The sequence below is a fragment of the Protopterus annectens genome, chromosome 12.part0 (genome assembly GCF_019279795.1).
Source record: "Protopterus annectens isolate FY-2018-M chromosome 12.part0, PAN1.0, whole genome shotgun sequence".
NCBI lineage: Eukaryota > Metazoa > Chordata > Ceratodontiformes > Protopteridae > Protopterus > Protopterus annectens.
In genome coordinates this window covers 991,969,384-991,982,827 of record NC_056746.1, presented here as the reverse complement: position 1 = coordinate 991,982,827, position 13,444 = coordinate 991,969,384, and the positions used below count along the sequence as shown (strand labels likewise).

The 13,444-nt window shown below is 36.1% G+C and overlaps 1 protein-coding gene across 1 annotated transcript in view; it reads right to left on the bottom strand.

Annotated features, from left to right (window-relative positions):
• The window catches only part of ADA (adenosine deaminase), a 758,716-nt gene that overhangs the window by 139,308 nt on the left and 605,964 nt on the right, over window positions 1–13,444 (bottom strand). The window contains exon 8 of the mRNA XM_044090009.1: window positions 5,614–5,715. Coding sequence (XP_043945944.1) covers window positions 5,614–5,715 — 102 coding nt within the window. The remainder of the gene's footprint in view (window positions 1–5,613; window positions 5,716–13,444) is intronic.

Here is a 13,444-nt window from a genome sequence, read left to right as displayed (position 1 = left end):
CATACAAACACCTCAATGCTTGACCAAACCTAATCTCATCAGTGTGCATCCTAGACACTTGACCTCTTACTAAGTTATGATACACATGCCCAGGGCACATGCTGGTATGATGTAAAAGATTATTCCTACAAGGCTTCCTGAATAGTCTAGTCTCAAACAACCCCCCTTCAACTTTACTCAGATGTACATCTAAAAATCAATGGCATCAGAGGCTATATGTTTATTGAATCTAAGAAAGGTGGTGGTATTCTCAAGATATTGAATAAACTGATCCAATAAGTCAACAGAACCCTCCCATAACAAAAATATATCATCAACAAATATCTTAAAATATTTCAATATGGTGAAAAACTGTGTGTGCCAAAAACAAATTCTGCTTCCCATTGTGCCATAACTAAGTTGGCATAGCTATTGGCACAAGTTGTACACATAGCCAAGCCAACCTTTTGTAAATAAATATGATCATTAAAAACAAAAACATTATTCTCCAGAACAAGACCTAATAATGCACAAATAAAAACTATCATATCATAAGAATAATGACTGTGTTTATGTAAAAAGAGCCTGACAGACTCTACATCCTCTAAATTAGGAATGACCATGAAAAGTGTACATACATCAAGAGTAACCAGTAAACAAAGAGAAATATCAGAACCTGTGGTAAAATCAAATAAAGTTGCAAGAAAATATTGTGTATCCCTTAATATAGATGGAACCTCATCAACCACTTATCTTAACTTAAGTTCAACAAAAAGAGAGAGCAGCTCAGTCAGCCACCCAGTACTGGACACAACTGGTCATAATCAGGGATTGTGTGCATTATTATGAACCTTAGGGAGGCCATGAATCACTGTATAGGTGGTTTATCAACTACTAGATAATCATATAATTCATGATCAACCAATCTCATTGTCTCTAAGCTCAGTAAGTGCTGTAATTTCATCTCTAGTCATTTTGTAGATTTTTTTATATTTATGTTCATTTAAAGTAGCAAATAAATCACGTTCACACATCTTTAAAAAAGATTCTACAGATGCACTCAAGGCAGGACAAAAAGTACTCCGCCTTTTATAACCACTGTTGAATTGTGATAGCACGAAACCGCTTACCCAATAAATGTTTTTGTTATTATTTTTATGGCTGTATTTGGTTTGGTATAACACTTTTCATTTGTGGTTTGCTGTGCTGTTTATACCATCCTTCATCCACTGGGTTGATTTTATATTTTATTGTCTCCTCTTAAATATCTGTATGAGAAACTGTACAAGTTCAGATATTTTAGTCATTCATAATAACTTAATTTTTCACATGCATGTATATATGCCCTTGGTGTATTTCCACTGTACTCTTCCAAATTTACTCATGATTTTTGTAAGGTTTCCATATTGTTTATTTCTTACTCAAGTTTGGGTCTAATGTTATTAACAAACAATAACTTCATGATTTCTGATTTTCTAGACTTTATGCATTTTGTATACAACCTACAGCTCTATAGTTGTCATTCATCAATTGGTTGATATGATTAGAAAAACTCTAAGCTGGATCTACCCATATACCCAGGTCCATAAATTAATCTACAATTTCAATTGCTGGGTGCTGTAATAAATATTCCCCTTTCAATTTATGCCTCCTAAATCTCATATGTTTAGTTTTTGATATATTTATCAGTATATTATTCACCTGTGCCAGAATGGTCAATTTAGTCAAGTTCTTTTGCATATGTGCACTAACTCTAACACATGAAATTAGTTTATCTAATTTTAAGTCATCTGCATACCTCAGAGCACCTCAGATAAAAATGACAGATCTGAAAGATGCAATCTAAACAAATAAGGGCCTAGGACAGAGCCTTGTGGGATATCCTGACTGCAACCTCAAATTTCACCTAATTGCTGTATGATACTTGCCATTTTCTATTTGTAAGCCATGCAGCTATCCATCTTATCAAGAGTACATCAATACCTAGTTGTTCTATTTTATTGATCAGTGTTTTGTGTATCACCCTGTCAAAAGCTGAAGTTAAATCTATTTAAAATTACATCACAGCAAAGCACAATTTTTCATTCATAGCTATTATTTTATTTTTAGAACATAATGTTACAGGTAGTAATAGATCTATTTTCAACAAATGCATGCTAATATATGGTTTCAAGTCCAATCCTTTCTAATTTTTAAAATAACTTATGCAGTATTACCTTTTCTATTATTTTTCAACAACATGAAAGTTAGAGAAATGTTTGCACGACTCTAGGTTTGTCCTACTCCCCTTTCCCTAGACGACAAGTTTAATAAGTGGATGTCTCCAATGTTGAGGAATCACCCCATATTTATAGGACCTAGTAAACAACAAATAGAATGGTACTGAAAGTTCTTGCTGTTCTCAGGTCATTATTACTAATGCTGTCTCTTATCTGTGCTTTGTTTCAATCTAGTCTGCATAGTCCTTTTTCAATATAATCTAATTTGATTTCAGTACCCGAGGTTACCTGGATGTCACTAGGACAATTTATCACTCTGTTTGTGGAGCCAAACTGCTTTGCATAAGATATTGTAACTAAATATATGATCTTCTGTGTCTGAGAATAAATTTTAGAATCTAAACACAGTTTATCAATGTGTATGTCTACTCCTTCCACGTCTTATGTATCTATAAAATTTTCCTATTAAGCTTAATATATTTATATAAATCTTCAAATTTTTCTTGATCTTATCTCAAACTATATTTAATTTAACTGTCCAGCATGTTTATTTCAGTTTTCAAAGTTGTAGTTCAACCTCTTTTCCATTTCTTGTATCATTTGTCTCTCACCTTAATCAAGTATCTTGTTCTTATTGACATATATCTGCTTAACGTTGTGTGATTAGATCTTGATGTTAAAACAGTTTTCTTGATTTTTTTGCATTCAAGCAATTTCTCTTTTAAAACGTTTCACATTCCTTCTGCAGTTTTTCCACTGAACACATCACCCCAATTAGTTTTACATAGTGACTGTTTTGCTTACCTCTTTCATTAATCTTATATGCATTGGTTTAGATTTCATTTTGGCAGAATTATCTAGCAACAAATTAACCTTTATAACCTCACGATCATTGCACATCAATGGTAGTAAAACCTGACATGAAGTAACAGTAATTTCTTTAAGAACACAAACAATGTTTAGTATGTTCCATTCCCTGATAGGCTTTTTTACAATCTGAAGCAATTGTTGTTCCTGAATATTTTTTGTGGATACTTCTCTTATTAATGTTGTTGAATCAATATTACTCCAGTCTGTTTCTGGTAAATTTAAGTCCCAGCCTCTATTATTCTTCACTGCTGTATTTCATGCAAGAAATGTATGAATTCTTCTAGGTCATCAGCACCTGATTTTGGTTGTCTATACAGTCCAACAAACATGTGTTCCAGGGTTGTCTTTATTGTCACAGTTACACAATCTATATTATTTAACATGTTATTAATCACAGGTCTCATAACTATCTTTAATCTCTATCTAACAACTCCACGTAATTTTCTGTTAGAATGCCTGTTACAGTAAAACATTTATACCTTAACAGAACTTGTTTCCGATATTGCTCTTTAACCATGTTTCCCAACCAATAACAACATCAACCATGTGAGAATGTAGCAAATTTTCTAATAAAAAAAGTAACCTACAAACTCTTGATCCAAGCTGGTTGGGTATTGTCAAGGGTAAACCCTACCTATTTAACCTGATCAGTGTTGAATACATTACTGAAACAGTGGATGGGGTTAAATCAGTACACACCACATATCTAAAAATTACAAAGGCATTCAACACCATTTCACATTCAGGTATTCAAAAAATCTTCTACCCAAATGCTAATCTGCATGTAATTTGTTGGATAGCTCACTGGCTTACAAACACAACTCAGGAAATTGAGGTAGGTGGTTCTACATCCTCAAAAAAACTGCCACTGGTGGTGTGCCACAGAATTTTGTCCTTAGACAACTCCTCTTTGGCATTTACTTCTCAGAGCTCAAAGCTAATGTAAAGAGTTTATGGCTATCCAAGCTTGCAAAGGACTGTAAACTTGATGTCATTATAAACTCTAAAGAGGACACCAAAGTCCTCTAAACGTGTCTTTCTAAAACAAATAAATGGTGTCATAACAATGGACAAAAACTGAATGCAAGAAATGTATAATAGCCTCCTTTGGCAAGAAAGACATTCCTCATAACTATCACACCAACATCACACCAGTGGAAATTGATCTGGTATCTAGGGACCTGGGAATCTATGTTTACAACAAACTGTCCTTTGATCACCATGTATCCTCTACTGCAAGAAAGTTCTTTTTCATTGTGCAGCATATTAGCAAGGGCATGTTGTCCAGGTTCAGGGATGAGATCATTCCACTGTATTCAGTAATTATTAGGCCAATCATTGAGTATAATGCCTCCCTCAGTATTTACCTGTCCAAACACTTAACACAACTTAAATGACTACAGTGCTTTCTCACCACAAAAATCAAGAACTTAAAATCATAAAATCTACACTGACCATCTCAAAGCCTTGCCGCTCTTCTCTGTATTATACAGGCTACTGACAGGTAACCCCTGCCTCATAGACTCTATCCATTCAGATCTACTGCACATCTGGAAGTCCAATGGCAGGATAAACAACTTCTCAAGAGATCTTAATCTCTTCTACAACACAAACAGAACATGGAGGGATATATATGTATCACTTGAATACCACTTCTTAGGAACAGTCATCCTCTCCACATAAAGCAAAGTACTTTCCTTACTCTACTCAAATATAATCTGGACAAATGTGTGAGAAACTGAAAATTCACCCCTGCTCTAACACTTTTGCCCCTTATGGATAAGAGTAACATGAAAATGTTATGCTTGATTCTACATCACTTGTACTTAAATAACAGAGGAGAAAAACTTCATGGGAGAGCAGGGCTTGGCTTATAAAGATCCTCGTGGATCAACAGCCTAAAAAGTACCTATGCACCTATATGGCACATGTTTCAATGTAACACTTTCCATGTAATTCATGGTAAAACAAAGTGAAAATTCATTCCTTTTTTAATTTGTAGCAATCTGAATTGGACAGGTGATACTGAGATGGCAAACCAGAGGATCTCCATTACTAATGTATCACATTTATGGATACTGAAGGTTTCCACTTTTTTAGCATATATCATAACATCACTAAACTGTTACTGAAGGAATGCAGTTTGCAGACAATTGGGATGTGCTTTAAAACTTCATCTTAATTTTTAATGCCACTGAAAAGCAAATCACACTACTGCTCATTTTGTAAAAACAACTGAGTGTCAAATGTTGATTTGTTTTGTCTGCTGTCTAAAACAGAAACATGTACTCTAAGAAATGACTTATATAAACAGCATGCTTCTTCATATGTAAGGATACTTTAAAATCTGATACCTTCAGGTAATGGAAGGTGAAAAGAACTGAAGACCTCAAATGCTTTATTTATCTTGACAAAATAGATGGAAATTACAGTCACGATGCTTGTAACTGCTGAAAGTAGTAGCCCTGTGGGCTTTTGTGTCTTGAAACATGGACTAAGATACTGCTTGTTCTATTATGCATTTTAATTTTTAAACACATCATACCTCAAAATGAATTCTTTTATCCAACAGCTCTCTGTACAGTTCCTTGTCATCCAGAGTGTGATAGCCATGTCCTATTCGTTCAGCCTTCAGAACTTCATAAGCCTTTGGAAGCAAACAAAGGAACAATAATTAGCATAGAAAGTGTATCACTACTACATTACACAGGTGGCCATTATACTGAACAGCACTCAGGAAGCCAATGCATTAAGAATAACAGAGAGTCAGTCTACAGAAAAAAGTCATAAAAAACAAACAATTCATATATATTTATACATTATACTATCAGTAGCTAGCATTCAAGACACTCCACTTCATCTCCAAAAGCTTTGATCCACAGTGCAGACCGACTACACTGACATTTAGCCCCACATAGTCACAGCCCTCACTGCACAGTCTAGCTGCTAGATGTGGCTGTTCTATATAGCAGAGGATGTCTAGTGCAAACATGGCCTAGTGGGCCAGGTGCAATCTCCACTAACTGGAAGTGACATCACTATTGGCTATTCCATGTAGTGGGGCATTGCAGTGCAGAAAGGCTTTTAAAGTACTCCCTAATCATCTGTCTGACACAGATCATCACTTGTTACACTGCCCAGACTGGTCCCAGCCATGCTATGCACAACCTAATTCAAGTTTGTCATACAGATATTTAGCTTGTTACTGGTGTAGTACAGGAGAAATGCATGGTAGTGCTGGGCACTATATATATATATATATATATATATATATATATATATATATATTTATTTATATATATTCGTGTGGGATTAAACTGTTCTTTTCACCTTCCATTACCTGACGGTATCAAATTTTAAAGTATCCTTACATATCAAGAAACATGCTGTTTATATATGAAAGGTAATTTCTTAGATTAAATGCTAAATTTGTTGTTGTAGCTTGTAGCATGGTGTACTCATTAGAAATAATAGTAAAAGTGCATACTGTTACACTGCAAAATCTTTGTTGAACAAGTTGGAAGCATGGGGTTACATTTGGAAAAATCAGTACGAAGAAGCTGTCTAAGGTCAAGTGACCCCAGTCGTGAAGTGTGCCTTTATAGCGGTGACTAAACCGAGTGAACTGAATAATGGGAAAGTCAAGAGGCCGCTGGCTTCATTTTCAAAAGTGGCACTAATTGCTAATTTGTGCCTTCCTTACAGCTGATCATTGTTAATTTAGACAAAAACTAAAGGTAACACAGACAATTATGAGAAGACTATGAAAGCAAATTAAATGACATTTAGATAGTATTTAATTCATATTCAGATGCAACTATTGATGTAAAGAAATGCAAAAAAAAAATTCATACTTGCTAATGTTTGTACTAGACATCCTTTGCTATGTAGCACAGTCGCACAGAAGATTTAAAAGCAAAGGTCATTGATTTGGAGGACCACACCAGGTATAAACATGTTCAGCTTACAGGGATCCCAAAAAGAGGAGAGGATAGAGACTCAGATGCTTTTTTTCAGACTCATTTTATGCAATAGACCAATATTCTTTAAGTGGAAATGAAAGGGTACACAGAGTCTTCACATTTGGTCTCTAGAAGGACACAGAAGGCATATCAGAGTAATGTTTTTCACATTTGCCTTGAAAGAGAGGTTGCTGTCTTTACTTTGGCAACCTGGAAGTAAGCTAATAAATAAAGGTACATGAATTCAGCAGGGCTATAGTTCAGATACTAGAACTAAATAGAAAATTGTGCCTACAGTACAGCTCTGAAATCAAACATTTACAATTCCAGTAAATTTACCCTACATATTTTAAAAAAGTATTTCCTATAACAGGTTACATTTTCCGGACTCACAAGAAGCATGACATGTTGGAAGCAAAAGGGAGGTTTATTCAAACACGTAGAAAGCCCTGCATGAACCAGGGAACAGAAGTCTGGAAACATTCCAGACTGTTTAAACAGAAGCTGCATCTGAGGGGGATCCTAAGCAGCACAGCTCTCAACCAAATTTTTGCTTCATATTTTTGGCCTGTTTCTTGTAAATTTTGTGGCTTTCTGGCAAATCACTGAGGACTGAAGACACTAAACATTTAAATAAATTTGAGTTTTTAATTTCTTATACTTCTGAAAAATGCATGCCAATGGAAAACCTGCTATTGTAGTGACTTTCTACATATATTTGAGGAATATTTTAAATTTGTCCCAGATTTTGGGCCCCTGTGCCCCCATTTTTTTGGTTTGTTCCAGATTTCTTTTCTTAAGAGTTTGAGAGGTATGCTAAGCTGTGCCAGCTGTAATGATATGTGTGAGCGTGGTATACCTTTTGTCCTGCTTATGATATTCATTAAGTGCAGAGACAGCTGTGCTCTGACTGGAGCACAGCAGAACAGGCATAATTAAAATGAGCATGCAGAACGCACATACATACTACATGATTAACTGTCACCTTAGCAGAACAGGCAGAAGTATATGAGCATACAGAGTGCACATATATACTACATGATTAATTGTCACCTCAGCAGAATAGGCAGTGCACATATATACTACATGATTAATTGTCACCTCAGCAGAACAGGCAGAAGTAAATGAGCATGCAGAGTGCACATATATACATGATTAATTGTCACCTGAGCAGAACAGGCAGAAGTAAATGAGCATGCAGAGTGCACATATATACTACATGATTAATTGTCACATCAGCAGAACAGGCAGAAGTAAATGAGCGTGCAGAGTGCACATACATACTACATGATTAACTGTCACCTCAGCAAAACAGGCAGAAGTAAATGAGCATGCAGAGTGCACATATATACTACAAGATTAATTGTCACCTCAGCAGAACAGGCAGAAGTAAATGAGCATGCAGAGTGTACATACATACTACATGATTGTCACCTCAGCAGAACAGGCAGTAGTAAATGAGCATGCAGAGTTCACATATATACTACAGGATTAACTGTCACCTCAGCAGAACAGGCAGAAGTAAATGAGCATGCAGAGTGCACATATATACTACATGATTAACTGTCACCTCAGCAGAACAGGCAGAAGTAAATGAGCATGCAGAGTGCACATACATACTACATGATGTCACCTGTACTAGACAAAGCTCAGTGCACCCCAAATATGATAAGCAGGAAAGTAAAACATGAGAAAATAAAAGGATTGATACATGTAGGTGAGGTCATCCGGTTTAGATGAGTCAATGAGCTTGAACCCATTCTTGATAGTGAAGAGTAAATGTCTCTGCGTTAGGACCCTCACTGGTATAACATTTTACTGGTTTCCAGCAATTTAACTATTAAGTTAAATTTTAACTTGATGAGTAAGTGGTAATGTTTTCTTGCTGAACTAAATTATATATTCATTTGTTAGTACATATAGTACTAAAAACCTTTAATTATGTAGCTTATTTATGGTATTTGGCAAAAATGTAACATCAAAGCTGGAGTTTACTCCAGAAGCCTGGCACGATTGTTGTAAAAAAGTTGAACAGAGGTTGTCTGAAATACATATTAGCTGGCACACGTGGATAGTTTTAATGGCCTAGTTTCTTAGGGCATTTGAGAGAAAATGTAACAAACAACAATAAAGACAGTGTTTGATTTTAAAAATGGACTGAGGAGGAATCATTTTACTGAAAGATTTGCAGTTTCATAAAATTAATAGATTTATAATTTTGATTTATGGCAAAGGGTGTAGTTAGAATTATATCTAAAAGACTTGTATCCATCTCAGAAGGTTCCACAACACTGAAATGTCCTTTTCAGGTTTTATCATGTACAAAATGATATAATCTAAAAATAAAGCCAACTTTTCTTGACTGCCATACCAATTATATCCTTGAAATTATGAGTCTCTTATTTTCTTTGCCAGTGGTTCTAACAATAACACAAATAACAAAAGGGAAAGACTGCACCCTGCCTGTTTTCCTGTTTTCAAGCAGAACATTTCAGAGAGGACCCCCCCCCCACTTACATTGTTGCCTCAGATCCATCATATATCCTCCTAATTAATCGTATTATTTTGTCAGGGAATGCAAATGCAAATGCTTCCATTGTCCTACTTATAAAATCCCAGCTTACTCTGTAAAATGCTTTTTCTGCATCGACTCACCAACAACAGTGGTGTTTTCTTACATTCTTCTTTCTTCTGGATCATCATTGTTCTGTTCATATTATCAAATATTTACCTCCCATCCACAAAACCCATATCTATCAATTTTGGTATTACCTTTGCCATTCTTTTAGCCATGGTTTAGAATCAAAATGGGCCTATATAAATCTGGAGCTGATAGGGCTTTACCATCTTTAGGTATTACAGACACCACAGTTTTCTTCCAGGAAGTTGGTTCAAAACCTTTCAGATCTTTATCACGTTCTTTGCTTCTAGCTTCCCAAGTTCCACAGGAATACCATCTATTCTTGGAGACTTTCCTATAGATTGGTTACATGCCACCATTTTTATCTCACTCCTATTCTAACTGTTGGTAATTGAGCCTCATCTACCTGCAGCCTTGGTTTATTTTATTCTTTCATAAATGTTTGCACTTTTCCTTGATTTTTATACTTATCTGCTTTATACAGATAATCATAAAATTTCCTAAATAATTTGAATGCCTCTACAAGATCTCTGGTTATTTTCCTTGTTATAGGCTCCTAAAGCTTGGCAAAAACCCTTTCTACTTTCGGTTTCCTGAGCCATTGTGCAAAAATATTTTGTCCTCTAGAGTTATTGTATATAAAAAAGGGTCTATATTAGAACACCAAACTTTAAAAATTTTGAGTGTTCTAATATCGAACCCTATTAATCGAAAATTTAAAACATCCAACATACAGAACAGCGAATTTTTTCCTAGGGAAAAAATATGCTATTCCAAAACACATACACACAACACAAGCACACCAAACAAACAGCAATCTACACACATACACCTAAACTCTTGCACCTAACCCTACACTAAACTATACATACACCAATAACTATCCACTTACCTTAACCCAAACCCTAACCCTAAGGTCCGTCACTATCGCACAGTCACCTCACCTGCGCCCTAACCCTAACTCACCTACCCCACCCTAACCCTCACGTCCACACAATCGCACACTTACCTGACCCGCGCCCTAACCCTAACTCACCTAACCCACCTTAACCCTCACGTCCACACAATCACACACTTACCTGAACCCGACCGTAACTTTCCACCACAGCGCTGAAACTACTGAAGCAACAGAAATGGACAACCAAATTCTTTCCCTGGGAAAAAATTTGATTTTCTGTTTCTTCGATATTTTCATCGTTTGCTGAAAACGGGTCGATATTAGAACACTCAAAATTTTGAAAGTTCGTGTTTTGTTCTTTTATTTACTTGCTTCCACTTACAACTTGTTGTTAGATAAAGACAAGGGCTCTAATCGAGTCAGTTCTCTATACAGAAGAAAAAGCATAGCAATTTTACTTACATCATGCTCTTTTCTCTAGGTTATCTACTCTTTTTACATTGCAGTGCCTATATTTCTTAAAATGGAATAAGGATGAAGAAAGAAAGGAACCTGTTGACTTTAGTGTCTCTATTACACACAAAAATAACTGAAAAAAGCTTTATTGTATAACATCCACTATATAGGGTAGCCACGGTGGTGCAGTGGTTAGCGTGGTCGCCTCACAGCAAGAGGTTCTTCAGTTCAATCCTTGGCTGGGGTGCCTTCTGTGCGTAGTCTGCATGTCCTCCTTGTGGTCGTGTGGGTTTCCTCTGGGTGCTCCGGTTTCCTCCCACTTCCCAAAGACATGCTGTAGGTGGATTGGAAACTCTAAATTGGCCCTAGGCATGAGTGTGTGCATGTCTGTGTCTTCTGTGAAAGGCTGGGCTGGCAACTTGACACTGTAAAACTCTACTGCCAATTATGAGCAGACAGGTGATCTGCTGTGGTGACCCTTAACCAGGAAAAGCTGAAAGAAGAAGTATAACATGCACTATATGTCATGTTTTACAAAAATTCTGTAGAAGAAACACTGTTTTACTCACAGTCACCTCTTTCCCTCCTCTCCCCCTCCTTAATGTTCTTTCAAACATTAATGACATGAAATAGGACATATGCTTTGGAGTCCCCTACAAGTTTAACAATGTCAAAATAGTCCAACAATATTTCTAGGTTTCTTCCTCCACCGTATTTCACAAATGTGACTTGTGCTTTATAATCCCATGTGTAATCATTAATTTCTGAGTTGCTTGTTTTCTTCCTGTTGATCTCTATCTCCCAACTCCAGTCTCTGGTTCACTTCCACCTTCTGTGTTTTTTTCTGTCTATCAAGCATTTTGGAACACTGGAAAAGGTTTCACTGGCATAGTCTCTTTATGAGCTTTATTATCAGAAGAATAAGACAATCCCCTTCTGTTTGATAGCTCACTTTCTGTTGGACAAAATCTTGTATTTTCTCTTTAGCATTCTGTATCCAAAATGACTTTGACCCCCCAGGAAAAAAAATATTCTGAAGTTAGCAGGATAATGCACCTTGAATCTCACACCTGCTTCTTGACATTCCCAGACTGCTGGAGTAAATGTACACTGCTTCTGCCTGGTGTACATAAAGTAATAATTTTCCACAAACACTCTACTGTCTCCAGCTTTTAGTACTTTGGCCTCCTGCCAGTTTTGCCAGAATCAACTATTTTGCAGGCATGACTGCATCTTTACTATTAGATGTCTTGTCTGCTTTTTCATAGCCAGGTTTGTAGCACACATGTTGTGCCCTTTCAATTAACAACTCCTGCAGTGGAAGGGGGGATACCAATCCAGTTGCTTATTTATGTTTTCATAAAATTAATATTCTGTTCCTTCCAGTTTCTGTGGTAAAACAGAAAACCTCAGGTTTTCCCTACATGCTCTGTCATCTGACTGTACCACTTTTGAACCATCTCTTTTTGAGTAATCTCATAGTCAGTCTTTTCTTCATTTAAATCTCTGACTTTGCAGGTTTATCAGCTCATCTGAATATCTGTTTAAAGCCTCATCCATTTTTCCACCCTTTTATTATTTGAGTTGATTAAAATAAAGAAAGCACTGAAGGAATTAATCAGCTCTGAGCACATCTGACTTTTCTCCCTCCAGATTACTGGAAATCATGTCTTCAACCAAAGCTGGAACTTGAACTGCTTTTTGCTAACCAGGTGCATGATTCTTCCCAGACAGTGTTTTATCCTTACCTTTTGTGGTTGATTTTCTTTGAGGTTCTCTAAATTTCATATTTTTGGCATCTAGACAGTGCACTTTTTAGCCAGAAACTGAAATTTACCCATAAAGACAAATTCACTAGCTCTGTTTTTCAGAGTTTCCACTTTCACACTGGGAGAGATGAAATTAAGCTGTTACTCTATGTGCAGCCAACTTGGAAGTCTTTAAAGCTAACTCTTCTTGATTATCATGCTAACTACATCCTTGGATTTCTGAATCCCTTATTTTCTTTACCAGTGGTTCTAAATGTTATGCAAATAACAAAGGGGAAAGAGGACACTCCTACCTGGTTCCTCTGTTCAGACACAACTTAGAGAGGAACCTTTCCACTTCAATATATATTTGTCCTAATTCCTTATATATCCTCCTATTTAACTTTATTATTGTATCAGGGAATGCAAATGCTTTCATTGCCTTAATCATAAAGTCTCAGTATAGTCTGTTAAATACTTTCTCTGCATCAAGACCCACCAACAACAGTGATATTTTCTTACATTCTGTTTCCCTCTGGATCATCACTGTTCTATTAATGTTGTCAAATGTTTGCCTCCCTCCACAAAACTACATTCATCCATATTTATCAATTGTGGCAACACCTTTGTCATTCTTATATCAATTATAGACATAAACACTTTATCATTCT